This window comes from Pristiophorus japonicus, chromosome 3, assembly GCF_044704955.1.
Source record: "Pristiophorus japonicus isolate sPriJap1 chromosome 3, sPriJap1.hap1, whole genome shotgun sequence".
Taxonomy (NCBI): domain Eukaryota; kingdom Metazoa; phylum Chordata; class Chondrichthyes; family Pristiophoridae; genus Pristiophorus; species Pristiophorus japonicus.
The window spans coordinates 187721103-187737467 of NC_091979.1; the positions used below are offsets into that span (position 1 = coordinate 187721103).

A 16365-nucleotide genomic window follows, 5' to 3' on the forward strand; every position below is an offset into this window, starting at 1 on the left:
TATTAACGACTTGGAAGAAGGGACTGAGTGTAACGTAGCCAAGTTTGCTGACGATACAAAGATGGGAGGAAAAGCAATGTGTGAGGAAGACACAAAAAATCTGCAAAAGGATATAGACAGGCTTAAGTGAGTGGGCAACAGTTTGGCAGATGGAGTATAATGTTGGAAAGTGTGAGGTCATGCACTTCGGCAGAAAAAAAAATCAAAGAGCAAGTTATTATTTAAATGGAGAAAGATTGCAAAGTGCTGCCGTACAGTGGGACCTGTGGGTACTTGTGCATGAAACAGAAAAGGATAGTACGCAGGTACAGCAAGTGATCAGGAAGGCCAATGGAATCTTGTCCTTTATTGCAAAGGGGATGGAGTATAAAAGCAGGGAAGTCTTGCTACAGCTATACAGGGTATTGGTGAGGCCACACCTGGAATACTGCATGCAGTTTTGGTTTCCGTATTTACGAAAGGATACACTTGCTTTGGAGGCAGTTCAGAGAAGGTTCACTAGGTTGATTCCTGACATGAGGGGGTTGACTTATGAGGAAAGGTTGAGTAGGTTGGGCCTCTACTCATTGGAATTCAAAAGAATGAGAGGTGATCTTATCGAAATGTATAAGAATATGAGGGGGCTTGTCAAGGAGGATGGAGAGAGGATGTTTCCACTGATGGGGGAGACTAGAACTAGGGGGCATAATCTTAGAATAAGGGGCCGCCCATTTAAAACTGAGATGAGAAGAAATTTCTTGTCTCAGAGGGTTGTAAATCTATGGAATCCGCTGCCTCAGAGAGCTGTGGAAGCTGGGACATTGAATAAATTTAAGACAGAAATAGACTGCTTCTTAAACGATAAGGAGATAAGGGGTTATGGGGAGCGGGCAGGGAAGTGGAGCTGAGTCCATGATCAGATAGCCATGATCTTATTGAATGGCGGAGCAGGCTCGAGGGGCCGTATGGCCTACTCCGGCTCCTATTTCTTATGTTCTTATAAGTCAACCTCCTCATCTCCGGAATCAACCTAATGAACCTTCTCTGAACTGCCTCCAAAACAAGTACATCAGATTCCATTGGCCTTCCTGATCACTTGCTGTATCTGCACACTAACCTTTTGTGTTTCATGTACCAGGACCCCCAGGTCCCGTTGTACTGCAGCACTTTGCAATGTTTCTCCATTTAATAATAACTTGCTCTTGGATTTTTTTCTGCCAAAATGAATAACCTCAAACTTTCCAACATTATACTCCATCTGCCAAAAATTTTTGCCCACTCACTTAGCGTGTCTATGTCCTTTTGCAGATTTTTTGTGTCCTCCTCACACATTGCTTTTCCTCCCATCTTTGAATCATCAGCAAACTTGGCTACATCAGTCCCTTCATCCAAGTCATTAATATAGATTGTAAATAGTTGGGGTCCCAGCACTGATCCCTGCGGCACCCCACTAGTTACTGATTGCCAACCACGGAATGAACCATTTATCTCGACTCTCTGTTTTCTGTTAGTTAGCCAATCCTCTATCCATGCTAATATATTACCCCCAACCCTGTGAACTTTTATCTTGTGCAGTAACCTTTTATGTGGCACCTTGTCAAATGCCTTCTGGAAGTCCAAATACAACACATCCACTGGTTCCCCTTTATGCACCCTGTTCATTACATCCTCAAAGAATTCCAGCAAATTTCTCAAACATGACTTGCCCTTCATAAATCCATGCTGACTCTGCCTGACCGAATTATGTTTTGCCAAACCTCTGTGAATCATTTAGAAAGTTAATGTGGCTTGTGCAAATTTCAGTGATGTGGTCGGTGGCTGTGGTCAGAACAATGAAATGTTTTCCAATGCAGCTTTTGGTCATTAGGATGATTTTGACCTTTTTGGGCTGAAGTGTGGGTGAGGTTAGCATCTACAGATGCCCAGGTATTTTGGATGTACGCAAGTAACGGCACAGGACTAACTCAAGGTTGCACTGTATAGAACTAGTTGTGTTTGTGCAGTCGGAGCTATTTGTTCTGAATGTTTGATCGCTTCACTTTAATTTTTGGTGATTTTAGTGCCTTCCAGTTTGCGGCTCTAGTGTTTGTGTCACTCATTCCCAGGTCAGATTTCTCGGGCCTTGACATTCTTGCACGCTTTAAAACTGTGGCAAATTGAAGTTCCCTCTCTCTGTCCTAATTTCAAAAGTTCAGCCAACTGCACCAGTGTGGCATGTTTCATTTCTCTCTCCAAGTGTAATTGCCACTGGAGGAAATGCTGGGATTTTGTGTCATTGGTGCTGAGTTGGGAAAAGATTTGTGCTATAGCCCAAGTCCCGTAGGAATCGGGTTGAAACTGCTCCAACTCATTTCACATAGGGTCCTTATAGCCAGCTGATAAGAGACTTTGATCCCAAGCATGTCCAAAAGGTGAAAGCTTAGTTTGCTAAACTACTGCGACACCCAGTTTCCATTCGATAGGTTTTATTGTTACGGTCTATTTTTGTGCTAAGATGCTCAGGAGTGGCACTTACTGCTTCAACCAGATTTCTAACTACATATTTGGGTACTTGCATAGTTCTAATGGCCTCCTGGCATGGAGGGCTGCACACACAGTTGATCATGATAGAAGATAATGATGGAGCGGGCCGTTAATCGTGTACAGTTAATTGTAAGGTTTGAGATGGCATCTTGTCAGCAGAGATAAGTTGTCACTTTTCCAGTTCAGCTGAAACTAAATGATTGTAAAATAAGTTATGGGTGTCCTTGGGCCTGTCTGGGGAATGATGGCTGAGAACGCATTCTGGTCCCATCAGTCTCGGGCAGGCTGCTTGATATTTATGTGAACTGAATGTTATTTTATTCCCCCTCTAGTCATGCTTGTCAGCTTCCAGAGTGAAAAGTGAAACCACTTTCCTAACTCGTACTTCAAGTGTCGAAATGCAGCTATTGCAGATTATTATTTTTTTTGAACATTGATGCCCGATTGGGAAGAACTAATATGTGACACTGAATATATGAAAGGGTCGCAAATGGCCCTCCCCGGTGAAATGGAACCTATGAGTTTTAATGCTCCTGTCAGAGCTGGTTTAGAAGCAAAAATGATGGTGTAGTCATCTAATTTCTGCCCCTTTTTTTAGATAACTTGTAGCAATCAACCTTTTCACACTTTGATTGATACAAGGCAGATGCCTATTTTATATTCAATCCAAGTCAGATGCGTTGCTTTAAAGGGAGACGGAGCAGACACTAATTTACAGTCTCTGAATTAGGCTGTCTTTACTGCTGTTTTCAATGTTACAAAGTTAAATTGATAGAGCTCCACCTGTTAGAAAGTAAAGAATGGTCAATTGGCAAGTGACTCGAGTACTACAGCTTGCAATGTAAATCTTACCAATGCTGATCTTACCCTGAGTCTCGATCTGAGACAGGTTTGTTCTCTTGAAAAGCTGGGAGCTACATGTAAATGTCAAGGACATCAAGCTTTTGATTTTGGGGACCATGTTTTGAGATCTCGCCTTAAGGGATGTTTCAGTTGACCCACTAGGCAAGTTTTGTTACCCTCTTTCACCAACCTCCCCCATTCCTACCACAGTGTGGACATGCAATGCCACAAGTGTTCTTTCTATCATCAGTTACAGTGCAGCTTCGAGCCCAAAGTCCAGTCTGTCATGCCCATGCCACTGAAGAGTGGGATATGATGGCAGAAAGCATAGTGGGAAGAGATATTTTTTCTAAAATAGGAACATGAATTGACTCTTTAGATTTTTATTTTCTTAACAAATTTCTTCCTCTTTTCTCCACACTCTTCTCCGAGAGGCTTTGACTCATGGTCAACTTCTGATACCTCACCTAAATGGTCATTTTTCATGTGTGAGAAGACAATACCGAGGCAGGCTTTTCAAAAGTGAGAGAAACATCACAGCTGAGCCCCATTTTGTCCTCACCCAACATCGAGACAGTTTCTGGCACAAGTCACTGGATCACCATTGATTGGGAGCTCTGACTGATTTTTCCACCCCCTGCCTATCCTCAGTGAGTTACAGCCAATTGTATCTCCATTATCAAGACCAACCTGGGCACTTCAAACTGGGGATCAAACGTGCAATTTTCCTGGTCTGTGTCACTCAGTACCATACCACACCGTGCATTCAACCTATAAGCTATGGGGAGTTTGTCTTTGATTTATGCAGATAAAACATTAAATATAAAGACTGGCTGCTGTGACACTGAGCTGTAAACACAAGGAAGGTCACCGATTCAACCCCTGACCTGTGCTGTAGTACCTGTGATGTAAGAAATGGCACTGCAGTTGGTTTCAGGTCCTTAGTTCGGGAGAGGTGGTGGAGGAACCACTCGGGATACCTGCTCCTGATTATTGTGCAGGAAAGTGCATGTACGAGCATCAGGCAAGGGCAGGGCTGGCTGTGATGACAATTTGTCGACGCTCATAGTTTATATGCACAGATGGAGAATGATCACTCGTGTAAGGTACTAGAGGGAAACAATGTCCATAGAACTATATCCCAGCAAATGTCAGTGTCTTGAAGAGAGGAATGAGGAAAATTGGGGGAACTGGAATGGAAAGGTTCATGATTTCTTCACCAGTGCCGAACTCTGGACTCGAAGATTTGCTTAAACTCTTTGCTGCTCCTCCGTTTCAGTTCCAATATTTGTTTTGCTCTCTATGGGTCCAAATTTTTTTCGCCGCATTCACGTGAGATGCGCCGACTTCCTACGATCAAAACGGCGCTAAAAAGATGTCCCCGGATTCTGGCCCCGGGGAGGAGGAGAGTTTTGATATGGGGAGGAGGAGAGTTTTGATCCGGGGGGGAGGAGAGAGGAGAGTTTTGATGGTGGGGGTGGGGGGTAGGGGGGGGGGTGCGGTGGGAGAGGGGATGATAACTGTGTAGCCAGTAATTTTAATGAGCTTACTCAAGATTTTCCTTAACCCAGTTGATGAAAATACTTTCCTACGAGCAGGAGATACTTCTATTTTTTATTTGGATATTTTGAAAAAATTATGTAAATATGTTTTGTCTCTTTACTACTTTTATTTTTGTAGTTTAAGCTTCCATGAATGCTTCTGTTGTATAGTAAATTAACTTTGCGAAGTTTGTCATATGTCCTGTATAGCTGTTTGATCCTATTCACATTCTTTAGTCAAGTCATAAGTACCTACCTGCGTTGATTTCTTAACTCTCCGCAAGGGTTTTCTGTGCGGCCACAAGTGGCCACATACGCTGGCCTAAGTTAATTTGGAGCAACTATTAGCTGTGCAAAATGGCTTAAATGGCCAAAACGGGCATAGGTGGCTGGTAACGCCCCCTTTTGAACAAAACAAAACTAAACTAAAAAAAATCCTAACTAACTCACTTACACAGGCGCAAATTGAATGTGCAAAATGGGGATTTTTAAGCTACTCCAGAAAAATCAAGTTGCTCCAAAGAAAACGGAGCAACTTATGGGCAATTTTGGGCCCTGTGTTTCTCTCCAGACTCCCAATGATTAACGCAATCTGCTTGTGGTGAGCTCCAAATGCTAATCAATTGGCATATTTCCATCGCAGAACCTCTTGCGAATAGTGCCTCAGCATCTCGGTGCAATGGGAACTGTCTTCTTTGTATGGGTTGGGGCGCTCTCGACATCAGCTGGAACAGCAGAAAGAACTAAGGGGAGTCCGGAACAAGGGGGCATAACCTTGAAACTCGAGCTCGGCCATTCAGTGGTGATGTCAGGAAGCACTTCACAATAAGGGTGGTGGCAATCTGGAACTCTCTTCCCCAAAAAGCTGTTGAGGCTGGGGGTTAATTGAAAGTTTAAAAATTGAGCTTGATAGATTTTTGTTAGGTAAGGGTTACGGAACTAAGGTGGGTAAATGGAATTAAAATACAGATCATGCACGATCTAATGGAATGGCAGAACAGGCTCAGGGAGCTGAATGGCCTGCTCCTGTTCCTATTTTCCTTACTAGTGTACACATTGTAGTTATTTTACAGTTTGTAATCTTGTTTCTGGCCACTGTAATTCGCCCTGTGACTGATACATGCATCACTGGGCTATATGGGGCCTGCTGGTAGACAGCAGAGATGGCTGCCTGCACCTCCAGTGGTAATATTTATATTGCCACAGGGGAGAGGTGCTGTCACCAGATTTGTTGGCACAAACCACGTCTTTAATGTCAGAGCCTCTCATCCACCTTATAACACTGCCACTGTGATCAGGGCTGGCACTAGTAGTAGCATCATGTCAATAGGTTATCAATTTTAGAACTATCTGCTCAGACCTGACAGAACAACATCAAAAGGACTACAAATACAAGTTACTCCCTTGGAACTCATTTCCTCATCTGTGGTTCAAACACAGGAGACACAGAGTTCTCATAACAGCTATAATTTCAATTAAAAGCCTCTATACTATTTTTAAAAAAAAGATAGAACTTGCATTTATATAGCACCTTTCACAACCTCAGGTTGTCCCAAAGTGCTTTACAGTCAATGAAGTACTTTCAAATGTATTCACTGTTGTAATGTAGGAAACAAGGCAGCCAATCAGCACACACCAAGGTCCCACAAACAGCAAACTGGCAGCCTTATTTCCTACATTACAACAGTGACTCAAACAGATTATCTGCTCAATATATGATTGAGCGATAAATATTGGCCAGGGCACCAGGGAGAACTCTCCTGTTCTTCTTTGAAATAGTGCCATGGGATCTTTTACATCCACCTAAGAAAGCAGACACGGCCTCAGTTTAACGTCTCATCCAAAAGATGATGCCTCCGACAGTGCAGCACTCCCTCAGTACTGCACTGGGAGTGTCAGCCTACAATATGTGTTCAAGTCTCTGAAGTGGTACTTGAACCCACTGCTGCTGACTCAGAGACGAGAGTGCTACCAGTCAACCATGGCTGAATATAGTAAGGGTAACGTACCCCTAAAAGTAAACCGTAGCAAGTTTTTTTTTAAGTGAATGAATTTGTTCTGTATAGCCCTACCAATACAGTCCATTAGAAGAATGAATCTTTCCTGCTGTACATCACTGTAATGTGTAATAAAAGTAATCTTGCATGGAAAGATAACATCTTGGTGCTCATATGTGGCAACTCCAGGGTTGTGCTTCTATGCCAACGCATTTCTTGCTTCCAGCTGTACATACAACCAAGTCCTGAGTGTAGCAGTGTTTGTAAGGAGTACAACGCAGCCTCTAAGGGCGTTTAAAGATGGAATTTCACCACCTAAATGCTACATTGAGTGATAATCATTTAGGGCTGTGGTAAATTTTGGTTTTCAATTGGAGGGGAAGCATGAAAGCGCGTAGAGTTTGTGGACTTTTTTGAGGGGGCCAGTGGGAAGTATTTGACTGCAGTATCATTAGAGCTTAAATGGAGTATAATGGAGATTAACAAAACACCCAGAGAGGCACAATTGTTCAACTGTTTCTGAACAGGATCAAAGTTTGTCTATATGATGTTCTCTATTAATAGAGAATAATAGTATACTCAATGTTCTGGGGCTTGGGGCTCTGATCTGATAACTTCTTGTATATTCTTTTATAATGCGCATATTAAGAAAATAATAAAGAAAACCAAGATCTAATTATTATTTTCAATTTGACATAAACACTTTGAATAAGAAGTTTATCGATGAGTGGAGTCCAAAAATAATTCCCCTGTGAATCATCCTTCTCCTTTGATTTGTTCAAATTGTAATATCTTTCACTATGACTTGGATGAAGGGGCCGAGTGTAATGCAGCCAAATTTGCTGATGATACAAAGATAGGTGGGAAAGCAAGTTATGAAGAGGACACAAAGAATCTGCAAAGGCATATAGATAGGCTAAATGAGTGGGCATCAATTTGGCAGATGGAGTATAATGTGGTGAAATGTGGTTATCCACTTTAGTAGGAAGAATAAAAAAAACAAATTGTTATTTAATAAAGAGAGACTACAAAATGCTGCAGTACAGAGGGACATGAAACACAAAAAGTTAGCATGCAGGTACAGCATGTAATTAGGAAGGCAAATAGAATGTTGGCTTTTATTGCAAGGGGGAGAGAGTATAAAAGCTGGGAAGTCCTGCTACAACTGTACAGGGCATTGATGAGACCACACCTGTAGTACTGAGTACAGTTTTGGTCTTATTTAAGGCAGAATATACTTGCATTGGAGGCAGTTCAGAGAAGGTTCACTGGGTTGATTCCTGAGATGAAGGGGTTGTCTTATGAAGAAGGGTTGATCAGGTTGAGCCTATACTCATTGGAGTTTAGAACATGTAAGATTCTGAAGGGGTTGGACAGGGTAGATGCAGAGAGGATGTTTCCCCTCGTGGGAAATCTAGAACTAGGGGGCATAGTGTCAGAATAAGAGGTTGCACATTTAAAAGTGAGATGAGGAGGAATTTTTTCTCTGAGAGTTGCAAATCTGTGGCATTCTCTACCCAGAGAGCTGTGGAGGCTGGGTCATTGAATATATTTAAGGTGGAGATCGACAGATTTTTAAGCAATAAGGGAATAAAGAGTTATGGGGAGCGGGCAGGGAAGTGGAGCAGAGTCCATGATCAGATCAGCCATGATCTTATTGAATGGCGGAGTAGGCTCCAAATGGCCGCCTCCTGCTCCCATTTCTTATGTTCTTATGAAATACAGCAAAACCCTTTGATGAGATATTATCGATGAGATAATATACATCCATGATTTGGATGAAGGAATTGAGTGTAATATCTTCAAGTTGCAGATGACACTAAACTGGGTGGCGGTGTGAGCTGTGAGGGGGACGCTAAGAGGCTGCAGGGTGACTTAGACAGGTTAGGTGAGTGGGAAAATGCATGGCAGATGCAGTATAATGTGGATAAATGTGAGGTTATCCACTTTGGGGGCAAAAACGCGAAGACAGAATATTATCTGAATGTGGCAGATTAGGAAAAGGGGAGGTGCAACGAGACCTGGGTGTCATGGTTCATCAGTCATTGAAAGTTGGCATGCAGGTACAGCAGGTGGTAAAGAAGGCAAATAGTATGTTGGCCTTCATAGCTGGGGAATTTGAGTATAGGAGCAGGGAGGTCTTACTGCAGTTGTACAGAGCCTTGGTGAGGCCTCACCTGGAATATTGTGTTTAATTTTGGTCTCCTAATCTGAGGAAGGACATGCTTGCTATTGAGGGAGTGCAGCAAAGGTTCACCAGACTGATTCCCGGGATGGCAGAACTGACATATGAGGAGAGACTGGATCAACAGGGCCTTTATACATTGGAGTTTAGAAGGATGAGAGGGGATCTCATAGAAACATACAAGATTCTGACGGGACAGGTTAGATGTGGGTAGATTGTTCCCAATATTGGGGAAGTCCAGAACCAGGGGACACAGTCTTAGGATAAGGGGTAGGCCATTTAGGACTGAGATGAGGAGAAACTTCTTCACTCAGAGAGTTGTTAACCTGTGGAATTCCCTGCCGCAGAGCATTGTTGATGCCAGTTCATTGGATATATTCAAGAGGGAGTTAGATGTGGCCCTTACGGCTCAGGGGATCAAGGAGTATGGAGAGAAAGCAGGAAAGGGGTACTGAGGGAATGATCAGCCATGATCTTATCGAATGGTGGTGCAGGCTCGAAGGGCCGAATGGCCTACCCCTGCACCTATTTTCTATGTTTCTATGTAAGTGATGTAAAGATTCATTGCAACTCAACATCACCTTGTCACAATTTTTAAAAATAATCCTCCACATCAGTTCCAAAAAATGTACATATTTCAAATTCTGCACAACTTGGGGCTCAGTAAATACCATGCCAGTTGGCATTTTCTATGTCAGTTGTCAGTGCTGTTCTTGGGAGAATCCCTTCAGACAATACAGTGAGTAGTGAGTGACTTATGGAATGTAATTGAGGGATTCAGGTAGTTCACAAATGGAATAATAAATACCCAGTAGCGAGTAACAGGACAGCAAAACCATAATACCGCGGATGCTGGAAATACAAAATACAAACAGGAAATGCTGGAAAACGCTCAGCAAGTCAGGCAGCATCTGTGCCGAGAGAAGTAGTGTTAATGTTTCAGGTCGATGACGTATCAGCAGAACATGAGTGACATGATACTATCTACTCCCTCTTCATAACATGTGATGCAAAACTTGGGGGAAGGGGAGATAGCTTGATTGTCATATGGGTGTATGTAATATAAGAGTGTTGCAATTCAAATGGGAGATTTGACCAGTAGCAATACAGAAGGTGGGCATAGTGTCTGAAGAGCTGTTGGGATCCCGTCCAGAAGTGATCTGTGAGGGTAAGTTTACCAATATGCTCTCCTGGGGAAACATGCTCAAAGAGAGCATAGTTGGAGATAGGACGACATAGTTGCAGCTGCAATTCTCTGTGCTCTCTTTGAACATGGCTCCACATTGAAAACACTAGATGGATGAATCTATTTTGTAGTATATTAATAGCTGTCGACTAAGAGTCACTTCTTGAGTGTTGAAATTTATAGCTTACCATTGTCATCATCAACTTTAAATAAATGTCCTTATGATGTCAAACTATTCAAATTATATTGTTTTCTCTATTTTTAGTTTTTTCCGTCACCTCTGCAACCCACCAGCTCCTTGCCCAGAAATATATGCCAAGCACCATTCCCAACCAGAAGGTCCCAAGATTCTGCCTCTTGAGCCTGTTGCTACCTTCCCCCTTCAGTGATGTGAGTTGGGGGACTTGCCCGATAAGGATTTGCAGGTCAAAAAATATGTTCTATGTCAAGGTTGTGACCTATGAACAGTCTGATCCATCAAGCCAATCTTGTATTGAACCCTCCCTATTTTCTCTATGGGAATATGATTGCAACCTGTTTTCTTGAGATGTTTGAACATTATATGGATGCTTAAGACATAGGTCTCCTTGGTTTTGTACATGCTTGTCATGGGGATGAATTCTATGATTTCATAATGCCTCGTGATCGCAGGTTCAACCATAGTCAAAAGGATCACTGTGACATTAAGGCCTTGGAAAAGAAATGGCCAATGCCCACGGGTACTTGTGCCAAAAATTACATGACGAATGACCAATAGACACTTGACTATCTATACCAGCTTAAGTATTGCCCAGATTAACAAGCTCCCCACAGCAACTGTGTCTGTGTAAAGAGGACATGGAAAGAAGGCCAAGCTGAGATGGTAGAACTGCCTAAATTTGGAACAGGCAGACAGTTGGGAGAATTCGCAGAAACTTAGGGTCATCCTACTAACTTAACGGACTTAAGTTGTACATCTTCCCATTGAACTAATTGACTGTTAACTCCAAATACTCTCCTTATCAGTACAGGTTTACCTAACGAACAAGCTTTAAACTGAACTCACAATGATAGGTCCAATAATTTTTCCTTGTTTTGTGCTCGTTTCATCAGGGCAGTTTTAGAGGTTTCTGGCTCAGTATAATGCCAAAATATATCGCAAATCCTGGAATCTTGGCTGTATATTCCTTTTCTTTGTAAATTACATGCACATTTTGTGTGTAAGATTATATATACTTCTAATTATAGCTAACATTTTCTTTGGCTTCAAGCCAGGCTGATATATCAGTACTGAGTCTAGGAATTGATAATTTCGCAGCATACTGTGTAACGCACAATGAATTGAAAATGATAGGTGATGCCTATTTAAAGGAACGATGGTTTTAACATAGCGTTGTGTCAGTGAGGATATGATTCTACAACAAAGTTGACACGCACTGTCCTCCTACTCCCCCCCCGCCCAGCTCCAAACATCCTGGAGAGATGTTGGCCCACTTTTTGATGCCTACAATGTCACCTTGACTGAGACCAGAAACTGAACCTGGGTTCTTCAGTTCCTGCATAGCTTAGTACCAACAGGTGGTTGTCTTTGTTGTAAGTTATCATGAAGTGTGCTGCATTGATTGTGGCTAGTATGAAAGCCACATATTGCAATAGCCGCCAAAGGATTCCTGGTAACTCTCAGCACCAAGTTTGCTGGTTGCAAAAACCTGCGTGAAGTTCACACTTTTACACTACGTTCTGCGATAATTAAACCCTGAGGAATGCTGCTCTTATCCTGCCAGACCTATAGCTGTGCATCTGAGTGAAGCAACCGCATGTTGTCCCCCACCTGTAGGCCTATCCCCTGTTCTTTAGCCAACTTACAATATAAAGCAAAGATGATGTCGGCTTACATGTACTGGAATCTGCTCAAGGTGGCAGGACCTTTACCCTAACTCCTTTCAAATCTTCCTCGGGTTGCCAGTTCTCGATGACTGTCCTGGAGTTTCCAGAAATTAAAGATTAATCTCCATGACACTACTATGAGCAACCCAGGAGAAAAACCATAGGGACATAAAAATATATATTTATTCATTTTCTTTGAACATTAATTAGATATAAAAATATTGGCGAGAGGGTAAAAAGGCTCTTTGACTGACAGTCGAGCATCATCCAACCGGGTAATTAACAGCCTGTTTGCCTTCCCATTGGCCTGGGAAGGAGGTGTGCTGCAAGGATGGTTATGGCGGGCAACCAATGATGGGAGCATAGGGGCGAGGCGGTTGGATGCAGGAGGTCATGTGATGGAACCTCCAGGAAGCACAGTTGGCCACCCTAAACCTTCTGCATCTTTCTTGACTCCAGGAAGGCTGTGAAAAAAAATCATTCTTTATTTTCCCATATAAAATATCTGGGAGGACTGAAGCCATGTGTGTAATGCCAGTATTTTGTATGTCTTTAATGTAGCTGGAGTTAGGATTTGACTTTAGAGCATGTATTGTTCATGTGTTGGAAGTGTTCAAAAATCATTGCACTGAATCATTTCTCATTATGTTTTTGGTGGGTTTTCTTTGAAGATACTGGCCTAGGAGACTCTGTATGTTCAAGCCCCAGCATATCAAGCACCACCAGTCCCAAGCTAGAGCCCCCACCTTCACCTCACGCCAACAGGAAGAAACATCGCAGGAAGAAAAGCACCAGTAATTTCAAAGCAGATGGCATCTCAGGCACGGCAGAAGGTAACTCACTGTGTTTATACTTTATTGTTCTTTCATGGTGTTTATCATTGACTACAATTAGATTGTTTAGGGGATCATTAATTCAAGGAAATGGAACAAGAGTCTATGGCACTCAAGCATTCAGATTCCTATTTGTGTGCGTTTATACTCCAGTTTGAAAGGTTTCCCAAATTTGCTGCATTGTAAGTATGGCCTATTTATATGTTTGGTGTTTACACCAGAATGGATTCAGTTTGGTCATTGACATTGGCCATAAGAACATAACAAATAGGAGTAGGTTATACGGTCCCTCAAGCCTGCTCTGCCATTCAATAAGATCATGGGTGATCTGATCATGGCCTCAATTCCACTCTCCTGCCTGTTCCCTATGACCCTTAACTCTGCTATAGTTCAAGAATCTGTCTATCTCAGCCTTGAATATATTCAGTGACTCATCTTCCGCCGCACTCTGGTGTAGAGAATTCCAAACATTCTCAATTCTCTGAGAGAAGAAATTCCTCCTTATCTCTGTCTTAAATTGGTGACCCCATATTCTGAAACTATGCCCCTAGTTCTAGATTCCCCCACAAGAGGAAACATCCTCTCAGCATCTACCCTGTCCAGCCCCCTCAGAATCTTATATGTTTCAATAAGATCACCTCTCATTCTTCTAAACTCCTATGAGTATAGGCCCAACCTGCTCAACCTTTCCTCATAAGACAACCCCTTCATCCCAGGAATCAACCTTGTGAACCTTCTCTGAACTGCCTCCAATGCAAGTATATCCCTCCTTAAATAAGGAGACCAAAACTGTACATAGCACTCCAGGTATGGTCTTACCAACGCCCTGTACAGTTGTATCAAGACTTCCCTACTTTTATACTCTATCCCCCTTGCAATAAAGGCCAACATTCCATTTACCTTCCTAATTACTTGCTGTACCTGCATGCTAACCTTTTGTGTTTCATGAACGAGGACACCTAGGTCCCTCTGTACCGCAGCATTCTATAGTTTCACTCCATTTAAATAATATTTTACTTTTCTATTCTTCCTACCGAAGTGGATTACCTCACATTTTCCCACAGTATACTCCATCTGCCAAATTTTTGGCCACTCACTTAACTTATCTAGATCCCTTTGCAGACTCTTTGTGTCCTCCTCACAACTTACTTTCCCACCTATCATTGTATCGTCAGCAAATTTGGCTGCAATACACGTGGTCCCTTCATCCAAGTCATTAATATAGATTGTAAATAGTTGAGGTCCCAGCACTGATCCCTGTGGCACCCCACTAGTTATCTTTGTGCCAACCTGAAAATTACCCATTTATCCCGACTCTGTTTTCTGTTAGTTATCCATGCTAATATATTACCCCCAACACCATGAGGTCTTATCTTATGCAGTAACCTTTTTCGTGGCACCTTTTCGAATGCCTTTTGGGAATCCAATCCGTTACATCTACTGATTCCTCTTTATCCACCCTGCTCGTTACATCCTCAAAGAACTCTAATAAATTTGTCCAACACGATTTCCCTTTCATAAAACCATGTTGACTCTGCTTGATTGTATTATGATATTCGTAAATGTTCTGCTACTACTTGCTTAATAATGGATTCCAGCATTTTCCGAATGACACATGTTAGGTTAACTGGCGTATAGTTTCCTGCATTCTGTCTTCCTCCTTTCTTGAACAGGGGCATCACATTTACAATTTTCCAATCCGCTGGGACCTTTCCAGAATCCAGGGAATTTTGGAAAATTACAACCAATGCATCCACTATCTCTGCAGCCACTTTTTTTAAAACCCTAGGATGCAGGCCATTAGGTCCAGAGGACTTATCAGCTAATAGTCCCATTAGTTTGCCTAGTACTTTTTCTCTAGTGATAGTGATTGTTTTTCAAGTTCATCCCTCCCTCTTGCCCCTTGATTACTATTATTGGGATGTATTTCATGTCTTCTACTGTAAAGACATTTACAAAATATTAGTTAAAATTCCCAGTTCCCTGTTTCCCAGTATTAATTCCCCAGTATCATCCTCTAAGGGACCAACATTTACTTTAGCTTCTCTCTCCCTTTTTATATACTTGTAGAATCTCTTACTGTCTGTTTTAATCTTGCTTGCACAGGAAGGTTGGACTTGGGCTGTGCTAAAAATATTCATCCTATGTTAGTTTTATGAAAACAGCTGTGCTGTTGGAGTGCAGGTACCTGTTGTTTTTCTTGAGAAAGCAGACAGTGATTTGCTCTGCATTACTCTTGCACACTTCCACTTGGCAGAGGCTGGGAAGTAGGTCAGCTTTCCATCATCCTGATTGGTAAGTGTTTCTATGCTTTTCTCCATTACTCTTGTCAATACTGACTCTCGAGATAACATTGCCCAAGTGATCGTTCTTCTTGTGGGACAGTGAAAATGAGCATACCATTTGGTGGTACAAGGCATCACATGATGCTATCCTTGCCCCACTCTACACTCAAGAAATTCCAGCACAGGGCACTAGCGAATGGTCAAGGCCTAGAATCCCAGTTGTTTTCTCTCTCTCTCAATAACCGTGCTCATATTCTGGCCAGTTGTAGGACTTCCATTGCTACTTTACCTGAAATCACAAACTCAGCACAATCAACAATATTTACTGCCTTTAATGTAGACTGAAACATCCCAAGGTGCTTCAAAGCTGGGTCTTCCTAGTTTACACAGCACCGTGTTAGGTGGTGTATTTACTCCCTAGGTGAATCCCCACACCCCAAGATATAACAACAGATTCAGAAACACCATCAAAGGATGTTTCCACAGTGTCCCTTCGAGCAAGTTTTGCCTGCCTTAAGATTGAAACTCACCAAGATCTGATGCTTCTCTGCCTCTCCCCTTAAACCTGTCATGCCCTGAGTTTGCAGCTACAGAGCAGGAGGATTTGAGATGTAGTTCTGAGCAGCAAACATCCTTTGTAATAATATAGTTTGTCTATAAACTGGCTCTTTAATTGCCAGTATTGAGTTGTCAGGCGATGATTGCTGAGGCCACATGTTAACCATTTCAAAATGGTCCCAGATGATCATCAAGTCTGTCTCCCAATGCTGGGTCCTTGACACTGGCGTGAACTTGAATCGAAATTGGATTTGGCCAGATGGGCCATTGGTCTGGTACATTCCTAAAATTATTTCCTGATACTTTGATTAACATGTGAGCGATGTGCTTATATGCTGTTTGATTGCATGTATCTGATGAGATAGTCCTGTGATATGTGTCCTGGTGATGCTGACTGGATAATTGGAAAGTGTAAGTGTTTATCAAAATATATTGGTACCAATAAATGTGGTCAATTGTCAACTGCAAGAAACAGTTGATTTTAATCAGTTCAGGACAATCAGTGGAAGTTGCTGTATGATGCCAGTGTGATGGATCAAAATTATTTGTCTTTCCTCAGGAGCAGCACT

General features: G+C 42.2%; 1 protein-coding gene across 3 annotated transcripts in view; it reads left to right on the forward strand.

Moving 5' to 3' along the window:
* agap1 (ArfGAP with GTPase domain, ankyrin repeat and PH domain 1) overlaps positions 1-16365 on the forward strand; it is a 1020940-nt gene that overhangs the window by 800381 nt on the left and 204194 nt on the right. For all 3 annotated transcript variants that reach the window (XM_070876105.1, XM_070876104.1, XM_070876106.1), the window contains one exon: positions 12792-12953. In XM_070876105.1, the coding sequence (XP_070732206.1) occupies positions 12792-12953 (162 nt within the window). The remainder of the gene's footprint in view (positions 1-12791; positions 12954-16365) is intronic.